Source organism: Coniophora puteana, assembly GCF_000271625.1.
Source record: "Coniophora puteana RWD-64-598 SS2 unplaced genomic scaffold CONPUscaffold_19, whole genome shotgun sequence".
NCBI classification, from domain to species: domain Eukaryota; kingdom Fungi; phylum Basidiomycota; class Agaricomycetes; order Boletales; family Coniophoraceae; genus Coniophora; species Coniophora puteana.
Genome location: NW_006913071.1, coordinates 321208 through 339178, shown reverse-complemented (window position 1 = coordinate 339178; position 17971 = coordinate 321208). Strand labels below are relative to the sequence as shown.

The following is a 17971-nucleotide window of genomic DNA, read 5'->3' as shown; positions in this document are numbered from 1 at the left end:
TGCATTTCTGTGCGGAGATTAGATAGAAACACGTCTAAATCGGGAAGATGGAGTCCAAATTCGGTAACCTGTCTATTTTACCAGCGCAAAATTGACGCAAATGTCGGCCAAAAGGATACCTTTTCCTGTGCAAAAGGGTGTTCCAAAACTTGGAAGAAAAGGCTTTCATCTCGCCGCCTCTTTCTCTCGGTTTAATTCCGAGTAAAATCGCCGTTTGTCTGCAGTGCGTACACGTTCGGAGTTGAAAATCAATAAATCGGAGCCTTGCTCTTTTTTCTCTGTACTCCAGTTTTTGGACACATGAATCAATTTTATTCCCAGCAGAACTCGACGCCATTCGCAACATGATCGAAGATCTGTCGAACGTAATTTACATTCTTGACGCCGCGGTTAACAGGCTTCAGTTGGCATCGTGCAAAGTGCATCTAGTGCGGTCCCTAGTTGATTCGCCTTGTGGCGCCTTCCTGTGGAGGTCAGGTGGGGAATCCTCCTATTGTCTGTTCCGCTTCATTTGAGTAGGGCATTGTCACCACGAATAGATGGTTCTCGTGGTCGAGGTCCAGCTCTGATCTTTACTATTGGGCTGGGATCTCGAGCTAGCGGCACCTAACAGAGCCACTTCGCGTCTATTCACGCGTAACTTGGGTGCACCACATACTCAAAAACATCTCGTGCAACTTGCCCACAAATCTTAGAAGTATCCATCCGAAGCCTTTAGTAGAAACCACGTTCATAATCATCGCGCGCCTCAAATGGCGATGATTGCACGTTAACGACATACAGGTTGGGTCAAGGGTAAGCGACATCTTGCAATGATCACATCCTAGGAGCTTAGTGGGGAATTGTTCTTTGATTCCCGCACCATTGCCTTATCAGCGGCGACGTTGAGAACGTGGAGAAGCGCATAATGACACTGTACATATTTAGCCAACACTGCCAAGCATTGCGTATCATGATTGACGCCGTCGCTGCGTTTTAAAGATCCGGCTGCACTGTTCATAACGCTCGACCCCCCGACACACACTCTCACAACCGCGACATGGGTGGATTCTTCTCGTCCCTCTTTGGAGGTGGTGATAACGAAAACGAAACTCACCGCCAGATAGAAGAGGCCAATAGACTTCGACGCGAACAAGAAGAACGCGAGCGTGCAGCTCAGACAGCCAGGGAGGAAGCAGAGAGACGTGCGCGGGAGGCAGAGGAGAACGCGAGACGAGCTCGAGAAGCGGAGGCCGCCATGCAGGCCGCAAGGGCGGAGGCGGAGCGCGCTATGAGGGAAGCGGAGGAGGCTCGGGCTGCTGCGCAACGCGCGGCGGAGACGCAGCAACACGAAGCACAGGAGAGGGAGAACCAGCTGAGGGAAGAGGCACGGAGGGCAGCAGAAGCTGCCCAGCAGGAACTGGAGAGGCAGCAGGCGATCGCTGCCGAAGAGAATAGGAAAGCGGTTGAATCCCAGCGGGCTGCTGAGGCTGCAGCCAAGACGGCTGCTGAAGAGGCTAGCCGTGCTCTCGCGGCAAAGGAGGAGGCTGAGCGTCAGCTTCGCGAGGGCATCCAGCCCGTCGTCATGCCCTCCGCAGCAGACCTCGAGGCAGCCAAGCGCCGCATTGGGTATCGCGAGGGCTACTACCACTTCGCAGTCACCGGGATCGCGGGAAGCGGCAAGTCGTCTCTCATCAACGCCTTCCGCGGCCTGCGCAACCGCGATGCAGAGGCTGCTGCGACTGGCATCGCGGAGACGACATTGCAGACGGCTCGCTTCCCCGACGCAGACCCGGCCAACCACGTCGTATGGTACGATATCCCGGGCGCGGGGACGCTAAAGATCCGCGACTGGCAGTACTTCAACGACCAGGGCCTCTATGTCTTCGACGCGCTGGTCGTCCTCGTCGGCAATCGCTTCACAGCCACCGATGTTGCCATTCTGCGCAACGCACGCCTGTTCAATATCCCGTGCTACATCGTCCGCTCAAAAGCAGATGCACACATCCGCAACGTGATGATTGACATGGGATATGACAGCGACGACGACGAGCAGGACACGAGAAGCCGAGGGACACTCGAGGCTACGGCTCGAGAGCACTTTGTCAGCGCGACAAGGAATAACGTGCGGGAGAACTTGCGCAACGCGGACCTCCCCGACCAGATGGTGTACATCCTCTCTAACTCGACAATGCTGAGCGTCGTCAAGGGTACGGTTTCGTCCAAGGTATCAAAGAAGCTTCTGGACGAGAAGCAGTTCCTCGATGACTTTGCGGAGAGTTTGAAGAAGCATAGCGGAGGAAGTAAGAGAGTGCAGTAGCTTAGGTGTTATTTGACTGCGAGAACTCATAAACACGTTACGTTTTCGATTACGACGCTTGCCAGTATTTCGTGTGTGACTGTATGCGGTGCTTTCCGCGCACGCTTGGTGCATATCTTTCAAGTGCCGTGCTGTTTGTCTTCGAATTAGTTTCAGACGGTCTGCAAAGATGAACCAAGAGCTTCGCACCTGGAGCTAGAGCCTGAAGAGGCCTAAGGCAAGGCAAGGAAGGCGGCCTTGGGTTGAGCTTGAGAACGGGGTCGGTAAATGCCGGCGGCGGACAGGCGCGCCCCCGCATTTCACCGACACTTGCCTCACCATCAAGTCGTCTAGTCGTAGGCATCGATCTCGTCCATGCTTCAGATATGGAAAGTCAACCCGCCGAGACCAGCTCGTGTCACCTTGGCCTGCTTGTCACGGGCGACGCTCTCGTCACCAGCCTCTACTGGCACCAATCAACCTGTGGACTCAGCAGCCCTTCTAAGGCTCTATGTCGGCACATTCTTAAACACGCTACTCTCGTCGAACCTTCTCTCGCGCTATATCTCGCTGGTCTTTGTCACACCCACCCCGACGTTCTCTAACATGTAAAGCTAAGTCACCAAGGCCGCCCTCCAACCTCAGTAATACAGGTTCGCTACTTTGCTCGGCGATTTGCTCGTAAATCCAGACAACCATTGATATTGAATTCTTGGCCTTGGCGACAAACCATGTTCGTCGCTCGACATCCGTCACCGTGATTAGAACCTTACGCTACTCGAGTTCGCTGGTTTCGCTGGTCATTTCAAGGTATTGCAATTGCGATGTATGATGCATGCCAGAATGTGGCCTCTATCCCGGTACGATTTCTATGACCTTGACCAATGCCTATGGAATATAAAAGGACGCTAATCCTTCCCTTCGTTCTGTCTTCGTTCTGTATCAGCTCTTCGCAACTAGTCTCATATCTCCTCAGTCGTGTTCGTTCGCATCCCAGTTGCATTTATCATCGTCTTTGCCTCAGCATGCGTCCCTCAGTCGCGTTTATTCCTCTGTTCATGTCCCTTTTTGCGCAGTCCTCTGTAAGTCTTATTCAGTCTGCCTCTCTCAGCGTGAAGAGCTCAACCAAATTCAAGGTAGCTGCAATCACCAAGAGCGCGACTCCGGCCTCGACGGCCACTGCGGGTGTAACCTCGGCCTCTACTGCAAGCGACCCGACTCCGACGGCCAAGAGCTAGATGTATGCAGTGAGTCCATGCGATATTCACATTCTTCCTTCCAGTGGATAGGTATCGAGTGGCACACTGACATAGTATATCGCATGCTAGACAACTTTTGCGTAGAACGATCCCTCTTTCTCTGCTGGTCATGGGGAACTCGTCGAAGAACGGGCCATTGGATGTCGAAACGGGGACCTCGGGAGCCAAGAAGGATACGGAAATGATAGGTCAATAGGTCATTGCTTCGTAATGTAGTTATCTGTGTGTATGTCATCAGACCTGCAGATATGCGACACCCTGGTTTCCGGGAATTCAGCCCAAAACTCAGACTATGAATACCGTCGCGTCAAGATTACGTGTGCACATAATTTATCGATCAACTTGAAGAACATTCTTGTCGCTCAAAAGAACATGGGCGACTACATTGTCGTAGAAAAGGCGAGGCCTCGCTGCGGAAGGTAAGACGTGCCAGGATGTAGGAGCCTCCACTTACACTACATCATAAATAGCATGGTTGATCATTTATTAGTTACGACATCAACTGACGTGGAATACACATACAAATACATCAAGTCCAAGAAACACAAGAGAACAAGGTGTCGGAGGAATCTCACTCGGCTTTTCGTATCTCCATCTCATCCTGTACATCCGTCAAGATCTCCTCCAAACCATCGTTTATCTCTCGGTCGGCGAGGTCGCGATCCTCCTGTGTGTAAGGTTGGGTGCGGGGGATATAGTTGTCCGGGCCTCCGCTATCGTCGTCGTCATCATCGTCACTGTCATCCTCGCTCGTCTCGGCACTGTCCGTTCCATTGGGCGGGTTACCAAAAGGAGGGGGTGGTGGAGGCATCTGAGGGCCAGGCGGCGGCGGTCCACCGGGGCCACCGCCGTTTCCCGCTGGTCCCTGTTGACCTCCTCCTCCACCATTCCCGACGCCGACAGCGGCACCCATCATCCCGATCCCAGCGGTAAGCGCAGGCACGTTGACAACAGCAGTCGCGCCTACAGCCTGCAGCATGGAAAACACCCCTCCCGTGCTCGCGCCGTAGACCACCGACTGTATACCGGCAGCGATAGAGCCGGCAGCGACCCCTCCGGCCTGCCACCCGAGTGCATTGATAGCCATGATGCCTACAGGAGGGGCGGCGAGGAAAACGCCTCCGGCGACGAGCGCGCCAGCGATGGCATTGCGCGGGAAGTTAGAGTTAGGACCTCTGCTTGAGTTAAGTAACATGTTACATGCTTCTTGAAAGGGGGGATCGATATCAACTACTCACCCTGGAGGCGGCTGAGCCATGCTTCAGGATAACTTGTGCGAGACAGATGGGACAACGTTTGACTCGAGAGATAAATAGTGAAGTTGAGTGCGATGGAAAGGAGGAGTTGGTTGCCAGGGGGGCGTAATGTGGGTTGCAATGATAAATATATAAATAAGGTGCTCAACTTGCTGTGGAGGATCTGGCGAGGCTACCTCGTGGTGCTGGTTCTTTCCGCGTTCGCTGCTCCAAGAGCGCTTAATTGTTGTGCCGCTAAAGCGGATAGAAGGACAAATAGAAATGTACAGCAGCCAAAGAGCATGCTGAGGATCTCCGCTGATACAAGGCGGCAAACCCCCTGCAGGTAACCCATTGAACTGTCCAATGGAAAAACAGAAGATCCAGTCGTATGAGCTTCAAATCACGTACTAGCGAGCGCGTGTTGCGGCAATGATGTAGAGCACTGACCATCAGTTCATTTCCTCGTCGAGTAGACGCCCATCATAGGAGCGTAAATGTTGCATTCTTGAACTGAGCTTCCTCACGTATGTCGCCTATGGACCCAATGGGTTGCCTTCAAAAATATTCGCGTGTCAGGAAACTGAAGTCAAGTGTTGTTAATGCATAAAAATCAATGTGGTAAGTACTAAGTACAACTTTTCAGTCGGATATGGTGTGAACGTCTCTCTGAGAATTACGAGACGAAATTGTGCCATCCTCACGAGTGTCCGACGATCGCCTGAGGAACATAAGGCTCCTCCAGGTACTTGACCTCCTCCTCCGTAAGCTTGAGGTGAGCTCCCTCTGCGATTTCGGTCAGTCTAGCACAGAATCGGGATGCGCATCAATCCACGCACCGATGATTTCGTACAAATTCTCGAGCTTAGTTGTGCCAACAATAGGAGCAGTAACGCCAGGCTTCGCTAGCGTCCAGGCAATAGCGACCTGACTCATGCTGACGCCACGCTTCTTCGCAACTTCCTCCACCCTATTATAGGCTCAGAAGTTAGACCATGTACTCGAAAAGTCTGGCGGACAGATGGTCGCACGCACCTGTCCACGATCGTTTGGTATGCCTCGGAGCGAGTGTAGCGCTCGTGGAACGCATCCGTTTCACCGCGCTTGGTCTGCTCGCCGCGAGGGCGAGCAAGGAGGCCTCGACCAAGCGGGGACCACGGGATCGATCCGACGTTGAATAGCTATGTACGGGCCGTCAGGGACTATAAAACCTAGAGCAGACGCGCGAGTCGTACCTTGAGCGTGGGGAACATCTCGCGCTCTTCCTCGCGATAGATCAGACTGTAGTGGTTTTGCATCGAAACGAAAGGGGTGAGTTTGTTGTTGATGGCGTAATCTTGTTGAACACCGTGAGCAGTGACATACGTGTGGACGGTCAAAGTAAGACTCACTTTGCATTTGGTGGACTGGTCGAAAGGTTAGCAGCGGCGTGTGATTGCCAACGGATTTTGCGGCTTACATTGATATGCATGACACGAGCTCATGCCAATATAGCGCACGTATCCTGCTTGAACGACGTCGTGAAGCGCTTGCATCTATGCAAGAGGGTGAGCACGTCGTTGACATCATGATTATTAGTCGCCTACGGTCTCCTCGATGGGCGTTTCATAATCAAAACGATGGCCTGCAGTATCGTGAACAAATCGTAAGCGAACACGATGGCGACGACTGGGACATAAATGATAACGTACATTGGAGCAGGTCAATATAGTCGAGTTGCAAGCGCTCCAAGCTCTTCTTCACCGAGTCAAAAATGTGCTACAACAATAAAGGGAAAGGGATTCAGTCCGCCGCAAATCGGATGATTCAAGGCCAGAGCGTACCTTGCGGCTCAACCCATGCTGGTTTACAAAGCCAGCACCATCGGGGTCGGCTATCCATGCCACGTTTTGACCATAATCGCGTCCGAGAGGGAAGTATACCTACGGAGATAGTTGAGCTTGCTTGCGACCAACCAGAAAAAGATAAGTCATGCAAGCACACCTTCGTCATCACGACGATCTCCTCCCGAGGAAGATTGTACTTCTTGATAGCGTTACCCAAGATGACCTCCGATAGACCGTTGGAATACACGTTGGCGGTGTCGAATGTTTGGATACCAGCATCATATCTGAAGGATAATCAAAGGGTTTAGCATTGTCGAGCTTTGGTCCAAACAGAAGAAGGGACGCACGCAGCCTTGATGTGTTTCACGCCCTCTTCCTCTGGGAGCACCCAACCTGCCCAGCCAGCATCGCCATACGACATCGTGCCTAGGATGATCTTCGATACTTTCAGCCCGGAGTTCCCCAGACGAACTTCAAACAAGGATGTCAGAGATACGCTGCCTCCGTGATCACGATAGATATGGCGTACCGTAAGACATCTTCTTCTCCTGAGACGACATGATTATTACCAGTATCAACAAGTTGCGAGTGAGACTTGAGATCGAAGGTTGGATAAGAGATGGCGTGGCGGCATGTCAACCCAGAGAAGCTGCCCTCTTATACGTCCCAGTCGAGAAGCCAGACGACGTCATAATGTACCCATGGACACTTGTATTCGTCAGTCGTAGATTATAAACCTCGAGCAAAAGCATAATCTCGCTTACAAGACGGTTTATGAGCGCTAAGCGCTGATCCCAGCTCGGCTCTTGTTCCAATTACTCGTCATCCAGGACAGATGAAGCATGTATGCTGAGAAAATCGAGGTCATGCCTCAAGTCGAGGTGAGAGATGGGACGAGGCCAGAACATCAGAGGGAACGGACGCTGTCGGCCCGTCGTTCCGGAATTACCCGCACCTGTCATAGACCTTCCGTGCTTGGGCACGAGGCCCCTATAAATCCTTGGGATTGTAGATCGAACTGGGATAGAAGATGCTTCCGGGCTTCAACGCTAGCTTCAACGTTTCATTCAACAAGCCGCGATAGACAATGCTTGCTTAACAGCCGCTGACATATTAGGTATGTCAAACTACTAACTTTACACGCCGGTTTCGTTGATTTCACGTCACGAATACAGTATACTAACCTACCTTTTATTCAGTCTTCGATCGGTCTTCATCAATCACTTCATGTACGTCAGAACTTAGCACAAGTGCGTGTTCTTCGATCAGCATCTACGAAGAAAAAGTTGACGCAGTAACCTTCGGCAAGAGATTATGACACTCTATCTAGGCTCTTAGTACCAGTTGCCAACCTTTCAAGCTAAACTGAGCGAAAGCAGAATTTCCCTTTGATCTCATAGGCTCGGTCGGACAACGGGTGCTAAAAGACGCAAGTAGTCTTCGACAAGACTATCATGTTTTTACTTTCCCGCGCGAGTCAAACGCCACCGGTATTTCAACCTGACTATCGGGAGGATCGAGCACTCTGAACTTTATATTTCTCCACAAATATCGCTTCGAAGAAGGTTGCGAACAATCAAAAGCGTCACCAAAAGTAACATCAGCCCGGATCACCTCGGTACATGAATAAAGGCAAGCACCCGCCGAGTATATGAATGCATGGTCCCTCAATTCAGATTCTCCATAAGAGCCCAGGTCAGTGGGAAGATGTGCTGTAAATCACTCATAAAATCCCCCGCCATGTCGCTCTACCACCTGGTCTCAATACTTGTCTCAGCTGCAGTACAGGCCCTGCCCACTGGCTCCTCTGATGGGACATCCGTACTCAGTTCTGCAGAGGCGCCCTGCTCGGATAGCCACCGTTCTTTGTGGACCATCGTCTCCACGTGCCTGCTCACTATCTTCGCCTGCGTCTACACGTCGGTGCATCCGAATGTGCCCGATCCGTACGAGCGTCTGCCAGCTATTTTACGCCGAGCCGCGTTTATCATGTTGTTTGCGGTTCTCGCGCCCGAGTTGATCGTGGCATGGGCTTCGAGACAGTGGGTCAGCGCACGGGCTTTCACCGCAGAAATGAGAAGATGTCTGAAGGAAGTTAAAGCCGACCAAGGCAAGTACCAACTCCATGGAATACAAGACCGAATGACTTAGATCTGCTGGGGGCCTTAGTTCTCGCTCGAAGACGTAATACGTGCGACGGAGTGGTGGACGCTAAATTCCGAAATCAATACATTCCACTCTCGAAGGCGAGGAATATAAACCGCCACAGAAACTCCACCCAGGAAGACGTGCCATCATGGAAAAGCAAAATAAAGTCTTTATTGTACGCAGATGAAGAAAGTAACGTTCTACCACATTAATTGCGCATGTTCTCAGCTGATCAGTTTTCGGAAGACGAAGCATGGACACATACTCACAGCTTCTACGCTTACATGGGCGGCTTCATGGTATACCACGATGGAAAGCCATGGCGCACGATAACGCCTCCTAGGCTGCTAGAAGCTGTTCGCAGCGGAAATATCAGTCCCATACGGCTAGCTAAGAAAGAGATCGACGACACTAGCAAAGGCAACTTTATCTCGAAAGGGCTCGCCGTCCTCCAGGTGACGTGGTTTTGCATGCAGCTTGCCGCACGCCGTCGCCACGGTTTGGGCATCATCCCTCTCGAAGTCGGGACGGCAGGGTTTGCGGTCCTTTGTTGCATCTCCTACGCGCTCTGGTGGGACAAACCTCTGAACGTCGGACATCCTAGGCGTCTGGAATGGAAGACGGGTACACCGCCTGGCGACTTGCATTCAGACTGGTAAGTGCGCTTCCCTCATCTTAATTTTCACTGTGATGATAATTCTCCCTCTAGCAATCACCTAGAGAAGCGCCACAGATCTGAGGGCGTCATTCAGGCCTTTGGAACCCTTCTCGGATGGTCCGAACGAAATCTAGAATTGCGAGTCGAAACTTTCGGCGGCGACGATGTCACGGTAGACTGCCCGGACTGGCGCGCCTATATCAACATCCAACATTTCACCAGAAGCCAGTTCATCACCGTCTTCTGTATAGGCGCTTTGTCATCCACCATCTTCGGTCTCGTCCATGTCGCAGCAAGCGAGCTGTCGTTCCCCACCCGCACAGAACAAGTCCTGTGGGAGGTCAGCTCCCTCATTACCGTTCTAATTCCCCTCATGGCTATTCTCACAACAGCCGTACTTGGCGTCGTATACAAAAAGACGACAAACTGTGCGCTTGCGTCGATCATCCCAGCGACTATCTGGTTTATATTCTGCGTTTCCCCAGCTCTTTATGTTATCAGCCGAGTCGCTCTTATCACCATTATGTTTACGTCTTTACGCAGCCTCCCGCCGAGCTCATACGAGACGGTTCCTTGGACGGAGGTTATTCCGCACCTTTAAATTGTCTGTTAGTATATTATCAAAGCACATCGTCCCAAAGGCCTGATCTTCCGTGAATGCCAGTGACACAATGCCTTCCTCATATAACACTTCCTTCGCTTTATATTGTATCAATAAGAAATTTTTGGAGGATGACTTGAGTAGATGCTGTGGGACGATGTTGACCTAAGATGTGACGAAAATTATCCCATTACCGACGACGCACTTATCCCTGCGAACTCGCATGGCCAAGCTTAAACACGAAGACTTGAGCTTCCGAGGGCCAATGATACCAATGGACAAACACAGGAGAGGATTTCGTGTGCATGCGAGCCATGCACCCACAAAAGCTAAAGCTTCAAGTTCCAGTCCATATGCTGTAAAGAAACAAAAAGGCCAGCCAAATAATTACAGCGGTATATACTCATATGTATCAATCTAGCGAGCGTGGCGTAAGGCCAAGTACGACAAGCGGTCTGTGTCTACATGCAATCCAGCACCCTCCAAATTTTTAATTTCAAGTCCCGTACCACCTCTCATCAACACCCAACTCTAACCTACGCACGACACGTCACCTCCCCGCCGACCATCGCAATCGTCGCACCCAGACACCACCCCAGCTCCGTCCCGTCCACGCGCTTGCCCAGACTCACATCGCGCTCGTCCACGAACCCATACCCGAGCGTGAGCAGCGAATGCATAAACGTCAGATCGAGGCACCACTCCGGCCGCCCCTCGAGCTCGTCCAGCAGCGCCTCGTCGCCGCCCCACCGGTCCGTCCACGCCTTCTTGCCTGCACACACGTCCGTCGCGAGCGATGCGACGGTGCTGATGGACAGCTGCGGGGGCTTGTCGGTCGCAGAGGCGGAGGCAGCGGGGGCGAGGAGCGGCGTGATGCGGTCGTAGAAGTAGGAGAGGAGGAGAATGTTTCCTGTTGGGAAGGTGTCGAGTAGCGAGGGCTGGTAGACGCCGTCGAAGGAGCAGGGTTTGAGTTCGCAGACGCTGTAGCAAGTGTTAGCATGCGATTAATAGAAACATAAGGAAGATGGGGGACGCACGCATCTTTGGCCATGACAAGCTCGACGACCCGCCGGCACGCATCAAAGTTCCCGACATCCGCACCGCTCATTGCAACAGTCCGCTTCACATCGCCCTCAGTGACCTCGACCTCCTTGCTCGTCCCCCGCGCAAGACACGGACTCGGCACGACCCCGTGCGCATCGTGTCCCGTGTGGCCCTTCCCCCCGCGCCCCGCACGCAGCGACTGCATAAAGTCCACGAGCGCATGCACGGCCCCGCGCGCGCTCTTCAGCCCAAAGCCCAAATACGAATGCTGATACAACACGCGCGTGCGCCCGCCAAACGCCAGCTCATACCTGTGCTCGCCCTCCTGCAGCGCGTCGTCCGGGCGCCCGCCGCCCGCCGCCGCCTCGGGCTCAAACACAATCTGCGTCGACCCCCCGCCGAGATCGAGCACAGCGTACGTCGCGCCGCCCTGCGCCGTGCTGCCCGCCTTGCTCGCGGCGGGGTCGGCCGCGCCCGAGGATATCGTGCCGAGGAGGTAGTTGGCCGTGATCCACGCGTACACGCCCTCGTCCTTGCCGTCCATGATCACCACGCCCTCCTTATCCGGCAGCGGGAACGGATAGTCCTCCTTGAGATGCTTCTCGACCGCGTCCAGAATCGCCTGCGCCTGCGCCGCGCCGAGCATGCGGAGCCCCGCGGTCGCTTTCACGGCCACAGGCGTGCACTTGCGCAGGCTGGCGGGCACGGTCTGCATCGCGACGTCGAGGAGCTCGTCGAGCGACTTGGCTGCGTCGGTGGGGCGGCCGGAGTAGTCGGAGAGGCCTGGTTGTGTCATCTTGAACACCTCGTATTCGAATGCCGGGGCGGGCCCGCAGTTGTGGAACTTGTACACGTGGATGCGGGAGCCGGTCGAGCCGGCGTCAATCATGAGCGCGTACTGCACGAGGGGCGAGCTGGAGTCGTGCGGGGAGGTGCAGTGCACGGTCTTGAGCGGGTCAGGGTCGGTTTCTGGGGAGGTGGGCTTCGTGGAGAGTGTCTTCTCATCGGAGGAGGATGAAGGAGGAGCGATGTCAGGGCGAGGAGGGGTATCAAGATCAACTCCGCCAGGAGGTTTGCTCGAGGTGTCGACTGGAGGAACATAGACGTCTTCCAGCCCCACCGAAGGGAAGTCTGTCATACGTTAAGACCATCGCCGTGAGAGTTACGCACGCATATACGCACCTGGCATAACAGTGTCTGGACTAGGCCCAAAGAAATAGACAAGTCCAAGGAGCACAACAACCCCAACAGCAATCTTCCGCCACGCAAGCCGCTTTGCGATTCTGGAGCCGCCCATGCCGCCGGCCTCTAGACGGTCATATGTCGGACTGCGGGGTGAAGGAGTGAACACTGCCATGTTGTGTGCGCCGTTGCCGCTGCCACTCGCACTGGCGTCGGTATCGTCTGAACCGGTATCGGTATCTGCCTGCCTGTTGTTGGTGCGCGAACGCGGCTCTGAGCCGAGGTCGACAGAGGATGAGAATGCGCGGCGGTGTCCGCGCGGAATGGCTGAGGCAGTCAGAGTGAGGGACGACGGGGAGGGAGGGATTGTGTGATTCGGCTAAACTAGTCGCTAAGCTTCTCTTACACCTGGCAGCAGTCCGCAAAACTTCGCAGTGCGGTGGCGGTGCTGCGCCCTCCTGCTCGCCTCCACGCCTCCATCATCACACACAGCTTGGGCGCTACTCTTTGGATCCACTTCACGTTGACCGTTGCAACGATGGAATGGCACATTTCACTACCATGGGTCATCGAACATATGACTCGTATAAAAACGTACGAACCATACATCCGATTCAACGGTGGTGGTAGGAGACCCTTCTATATTCAGACCAGGCTAGTGCGCTCTACTCATTTCTGGGATCTTTCGGAACGTTCAAACGTTGTGCTAAGCATCGGATCAATCCACGAGCTTCATCATCTCGCTCAGCTTTGTTCTCAATTCAGAACCCTCTGCCTTCCTCCAGTATAAGAGTGGTGCCGAAGTCTCGGGTAGGCACCCCCAGTGCTTATCGATATCCTTCTTGCGTCGACCCCCTCGTGTGTTTCATACACGCTCAGGCTAGCCCATAGCGTTAACGAGGGCGTGCATTCCTCGCTGCTTATCCTGCCCCAGACCACCATGTCGCCCAAGAACCCTTTGCCGCGCAGACTAGCAGTATACTGTTCTCCTGCGAGATTGCAAACAAGTATCGTTGTATCCGAAGTGGTCACAGCCATACACGAGTGAGTTTCTCTCAATGTGGCCATCCGGGTTGGTATTGAGTGATAATCCAGGTTTGCCTCTACTGCGGACGACTGTGCAGAGGGGATATCGGCGGACATTCACGCTCGATGGAGCTCCGTTGAGCATTCGTTGGAGCCATGTGCTGATGCGGCACGCATCAGACTATGGCGTCTCACGCTCGCTATACCCTCGATGCCTCGCGCTGCATTGGAGAAGTTGGGAGAGTTTCTAGGCAGTCTACCTTCAAAAATGGCACCTTGTTTCATCCAGGATATCGCGTTCATCCTACGTTTCCACTTCCTGTCTGTCAAATCAAAGTTGAAAGTGCTGCGACGTAGCAACGTATCATTGGGCAAAGGGCGACTGCCGTGTATACGCATAGATGTAGAGGCGGTGACCTAGAAGGCCGGCTTATTGGACACTGGTGTTGTATAAATACATGTTTATTCTGGGAACACATGGGCGCCAGTCCATGGTTCGCAATTGTACATGCTAATTTATCACTTGGCTCTCAGCAATAGAATAGTCCTCATTCATTCGTGGCTCACCAGAACCACTGCAAATCACTGGATTCTATGATGCATTGAAAGCACGGGCCGCATAACCGGGGCACCCCTGTCTTCACGCACCATGAACTCGTTCAACTTCAAGTTGGAGCGCTTCGATTTCGGACCGACCAAGTCCGCGTCTTCGACTTCATCTTCGACTTTCACCTATCACTCCGATTTTTTTGTCAATCCTTGAGCAATCAATTTACCTCACTCCGGATCTCCGGTGCAGATCACTTGAGGACCAGAGAAGACGCAGCAACGATTCACCTTCTGTGAATCCCCCGACTCTTGCAAAGGTGGACTATAGCCCCGCTATAAATCTCGTCAGAGCGCGGTCCTCGCCTCCTCCGAGTAAACCCCCTCTTTACCGCCATGTCTGCTGAGAAACTGCATTCCAACAACTTCGTCCTGTCCGGAATAGTTATCGAGTAAGCGTCCTTTGAGCATAACAGCACAAACAATTCCTAACCGCAAGAAGGGGTGTAACAGTAACAGCAGCAGCCATTTACGCTCAGCGGTCCATCATCAAGGATCTTGTGGAATCATGGGCTGATGCGATACACATCGAACTATGGCGCCTCGTGCTCGCTCTGCCCTCAGTGCCTGGCATTGCGTTCGATAACATGGGTGACTTCCTTGCTCGTCTGCCACTGCGACTGGTGCCCCGCTGTGTCCTGGACATTGCGTTCGTTCTGCGATTTCGACTTCGTTCAGTGAAAGCGCAGGTGAAGGAGGCTGCGCGCTCGGCATCGCGCCAGAGTAAATATTCTTTTTCGCTTCTGTTGGTGATTAATGACACTTGATAAGCTGACGTTACACGTCCTCGAATGCGTTTCCAGTGTAGCCGAGGGTTGCTCTGGAAGAGGTCCGGCGTCGGAGATGTCATGGAGAAGTAGTCGCAAGTATGAGGCAAGACGCAGCTGTCGAACGTACTGTGTATAAATATATATATATATATAAAGACGGTCTGAAACCCTGACATTAACCACTGGATTGTACGAGTATGACATTATGCTGCGAATACAGTAAGCAACGGATTACAGAAAGAACGTACGACATCAAAGCAAACTCTACGCTAGTGGTATATGTTCCGCAAAGAAACCCGATGGCGGCATTCGGACAAGCGACTGGGTCAGTTGAACCACCATTTCGCTTGGATGACGCCCTGGTGTTCGGGCGCAAAGAACGAGAAGAGTCCCTCGGAGAGGTCGAGGCCGTATTCTGGGCAAATCTCGCACTGCGGGGTGCATCAAATAGTTAGCCCACTCATCCGGGGTTTGTTCAGAAAACGAACCGCGCGACTGGACGTACCCGGTCAGCAACGGTCGCAGTCGCGCTGGCCCCGCCATACTGGATCGTAATCGCCTTGCCGCAGTTCTCTCCAGAGCCGAAGAGCTGAGTAATGCATTGCGGCGTCAGCAAACCCGCGTCGCCGACTTCAGAGTGGGGTGGCAGTTACGTACAGACTCGCTTATAGCGACAATCTGACAAGGCGAAGCGAGGCGGGGGTCGTCAACACGGCGCAAAAGGTAGAACACACATGAGAAGAGGGAAAACGAAACGCACGTATTGGTCGGGTGTGTTACTCCACCCGCACGCGTCTTGGCCGTCTTTGTACCATGTCATGCGCTGGTTGTCGAAGCGCTTCGTCAGGCCTGAGCTTGTCTCGTTGGTGCTCGACGAGATCGGTGCGCTTGCAACGAGCGAGACGAAGAGGGCGGAGAGGAGGGCGATTAGGAAGACAGGAGCGTACATGGTGTTATGAGAGATGTGTTGAAACTAGGAGATTTGAAGATTTGGTAATGAGTGTGGGGTGGCCGCGAGCAGCGCGTCAGAGGTGGGATACAAGGAGCGGAAAGAGGCGATTGGCCTCAAGAGTGGTAGATTAGGGAAGAGAGGGACGATGGGAAGAGGGACGCGTGCGGCACTCAGGTCTTCGTTATATATCTCTTCGCTTATGCGCGGGCGATCTCCGCGCGGCACTGCATCTCCGAGTGAGATATGTCGTCGAGTCCGGGACGGGCGAGCTCCGACGGGGTTGACCTTCGTGACAATATATGCGTGTGCAAGCCCTGACGCTGAACGGCGCGACGCCCCTGAATTGAGCGTCACCAACTCAATCTAAAGCCTATTCCAATCGACCGTGCAAGCGAGGGGTTGAAGATTTGGGGTGGCAGCAAGAGCGAGTCGACGTAAATGCCGTCCGTAGCACTAGCCAGAGTTCAGGTACACGTGAGGTCTTCGGATACAACCCAGATGGCGAAACCGCTAGAAAGGTGACCGTGTCAGATGGATAGCGTTTGACGTGTTTGACCCTGTTGCACCAACCCGCTAAGTCATGCCAAGTCGTCGCGAGCCGTTATGTAAATTGCTTCTCCATAGAGCCGAAGGCATGCAAAACGTCCTGTCCATGCACCGACAAGTCCGACAAAGCAAGAATGGCTTACAAGCATGCTTTTAACTTGATCATTCACGAAGATTGAGAGAAGAGTTTTACGGCTATCAGAGCATGGGTTTGAAGGTCTTATCGAGGGTGAGATGAGAGTCATCCAATGATGAGCCTCCGAACGAGAGATGAGGGTAAGCAAATGAGTATACGTGTGCTTGGAGGTGCTGGCCGGAATCTGCCGAAGCAGCCATTGGACCCGTGCAAAAGTCCGCTCAGCTGGCGTTGCATTGCAACTGACCTTGTTCCCTCCCCGTTCCCTCCTTTCCATCGGGATCATCTGTCAAACAAAGACACAGTGCTGGCTCATCTCTTCACTCTCAATGACTGATACAAAACGAAAGCAGTGCCAACCAACGCCAAGAAAGACCAACCAGGGGTACAAAGTACAACACAAAAGTATCGCGTATGAACCAAACGAGTAAGAAATGTTAACGTAACACGTCGTGAGTCTCATAGCCAACCACAAGCTAAGCCATCATGCCTTCACCATGACCGTGCGCGTTCGCCATGAAGTCCTTCAAAAACACCTTCTCGTCCAGGAGCTTCTTTGACATCTTCGACGAAGCCGTGTTCTTGATGACGCTCAGCATCGTGGAGTTCGAGAGGATGTACACCCTCTGATCGGGCAGGTCCGCCTTGCGCAAGTTGTCCCGCACATTCTGCCTCGTCGCGCTGACAAAGTGTTCTCGAGCCGTAGCCTCAAGCTTCGCCCGGCTTCTCTCGTCCTCCTCGTCATCCTGGCTATCGTATCCCATATCGATCATTACGTTGCGGATGTGCGTGTCCGCTTTGGAGCGGACAATGTAGCACGGGATGTTAAACAGGCGTGCGTTACGCAGAATAGCGACATCGGTAGCCGTGAAGCGATTGTCGACAAGGACGACCAGCGCGTCGAAGACATAGAGGCCCTGGTCGTTGAAGTACTGCCAGTCGCGGACCTTGAGTGTCCCCGCGCCAGGGATGTCGAACCACACGACGTGGTTGGCCGGATTGGCGTCGGGAAAGCGGGCCATTTGCAAGGTCGTCTCCGTGATGCCGGTCGCGGCAGCCTCCGCATCGCGGTTGCGCAACCCGCGGAATGCATTGATGAGAGACGACTTGCCGCTTCCCGCAATTCCAGTGACCGCGAAGTGGAAGTAGCCCTCCTGATACCCAATGCGACGCTTGGCTTCCTCGAGGTCCGCTGCGGAGGGCATGACGACGGGCTGGATGCCTTCGCGAAGCTGACGCTCGGCCTCCTCCTTCGCTGCGAAAGCCCGGCTAGCCTCCTCAGCAGCCGTCTTGGCTGCAGCCTCAGCAGCCCGCTGCGCCTCGGCCGCTTTCCTTTGCTCCTCAGCAGCGATCGCCTGCTGCTTCTGTAATTCCTGCTGGGCAGCTTCCGCCGCTCTTCTTGCCTCGTCCCTCAGCTGGTTCTCCCTCTCCCGTGCTTCGTATTGCTGCGTCTCCGCCGCGCGTTGCGCAGCAGCACGGGCCTCCTCTGCTTCCCTCATAGCACGCACCGCCTCCACCCTTGCGGCCTGCATGGCGGCCTCCGCTTCTCGAGCTCGTCTCGCGTTCTCCTCTGCCTCCCGCGCACGTCTCTCTGCTTCCTCCCTGGCTGCCTGAGCTGCACGCTCACGCTCCTCCTGCTCGCGTCGAAGCCTATTGGCCTCTTCGATATTGTGGTGCGTGTCGTTGTCGCGCTTACGGCGCGAG

The 17971-nt window shown here is 53.8% G+C and overlaps 8 protein-coding genes across 8 annotated transcripts; 3 read left to right on the top strand and 5 right to left on the bottom strand.

Moving 5' to 3' along the window:
- Positions 1-1618: 1618 nt before the first annotated feature.
- On the top strand, positions 1619-2191 carry CONPUDRAFT_18766 (uncharacterized protein; the record flags this gene model as incomplete). Its single annotated transcript, XM_007776906.1, has 1 exon — positions 1619-2191. A coding segment is annotated over one exon (573 nt), but the record flags the coding sequence as incomplete, so codon positions are not given.
- A 1112-nt stretch (positions 2192-3303) lies between these two features.
- CONPUDRAFT_77896 (uncharacterized protein) lies at positions 3304-3960 on the top strand (the record flags this gene model as incomplete). The annotated part of the gene is made up of 5 exons (XM_007777029.1): positions 3304-3360; positions 3390-3525; positions 3561-3567; positions 3622-3725; positions 3776-3960. The coding sequence occupies 5 exons, from the start codon at positions 3304-3306 to the stop codon at positions 3958-3960; spliced, it is 489 nt and encodes a 162-aa protein (XP_007775219.1).
- A 148-nt stretch (positions 3961-4108) lies between these two features.
- On the bottom strand, positions 4109-4795 carry CONPUDRAFT_159899 (uncharacterized protein; the record flags this gene model as incomplete). Its single annotated transcript, XM_007777028.1, has 2 exons — positions 4109-4712; positions 4776-4795. The coding sequence occupies 2 exons, from the start codon at positions 4793-4795 to the stop codon at positions 4109-4111; spliced, it is 624 nt and encodes a 207-aa protein (XP_007775218.1).
- A 597-nt stretch (positions 4796-5392) lies between these two features.
- Positions 5393-7469, bottom strand: CONPUDRAFT_85771 (Aldo keto reductase). The gene is made up of 13 exons (XM_007777027.1): positions 7363-7469; positions 7128-7306; positions 6946-7069; positions 6756-6882; positions 6596-6694; positions 6464-6530; positions 6359-6396; positions 6232-6307; positions 6164-6178; positions 6008-6108; positions 5808-5953; positions 5612-5742; positions 5393-5558 (listed from the first exon to the last, which is right to left on the bottom strand). Exons 2-13 carry the CDS (start codon positions 7156-7158, stop codon positions 5473-5475), a joined length of 1041 nt encoding a protein of 346 aa, XP_007775217.1. The 5' UTR covers positions 7159-7306; positions 7363-7469; the 3' UTR covers positions 5393-5472.
- An 869-nt stretch (positions 7470-8338) lies between these two features.
- CONPUDRAFT_77893 (uncharacterized protein) lies at positions 8339-10005 on the top strand (the record flags this gene model as incomplete). The annotated part of the gene is made up of 3 exons (XM_007777026.1): positions 8339-8644; positions 8983-9401; positions 9456-10005. The coding sequence occupies 3 exons, from the start codon at positions 8339-8341 to the stop codon at positions 10003-10005; spliced, it is 1275 nt and encodes a 424-aa protein (XP_007775216.1).
- Positions 10006-10300: 295 nt separating this feature from the next.
- Positions 10301-12609, bottom strand: CONPUDRAFT_113157 (uncharacterized protein). Its single transcript, XM_007777025.1, has 3 exons — positions 12232-12609; positions 11043-12180; positions 10301-10986 (listed from the first exon to the last, which is right to left on the bottom strand). Exons 1-3 carry the CDS (start codon positions 12404-12406, stop codon positions 10542-10544), a joined length of 1758 nt encoding a protein of 585 aa, XP_007775215.1. The 5' UTR covers positions 12407-12609; the 3' UTR covers positions 10301-10541.
- A 2323-nt stretch (positions 12610-14932) lies between these two features.
- CONPUDRAFT_113155 (plant expansin) lies at positions 14933-15656 on the bottom strand. The gene is made up of 4 exons (XM_007777024.1): positions 15394-15656; positions 15291-15311; positions 15139-15222; positions 14933-15064 (listed from the first exon to the last, which is right to left on the bottom strand). The coding sequence occupies exons 1-4, from the start codon at positions 15580-15582 to the stop codon at positions 14960-14962; spliced, it is 399 nt and encodes a 132-aa protein (XP_007775214.1). The 5' UTR covers positions 15583-15656; the 3' UTR covers positions 14933-14959.
- A 993-nt stretch (positions 15657-16649) lies between these two features.
- On the bottom strand, positions 16650-17955 carry CONPUDRAFT_85770 (uncharacterized protein). Its single transcript, XM_007777023.1, has one exon. The coding sequence runs from the start codon at positions 17797-17799 to the stop codon at positions 16744-16746; it is 1056 nt and encodes a 351-aa protein (XP_007775213.1). The 5' UTR covers positions 17800-17955; the 3' UTR covers positions 16650-16743.
- Between the last annotated feature and the right edge of the window lie 16 nt (positions 17956-17971).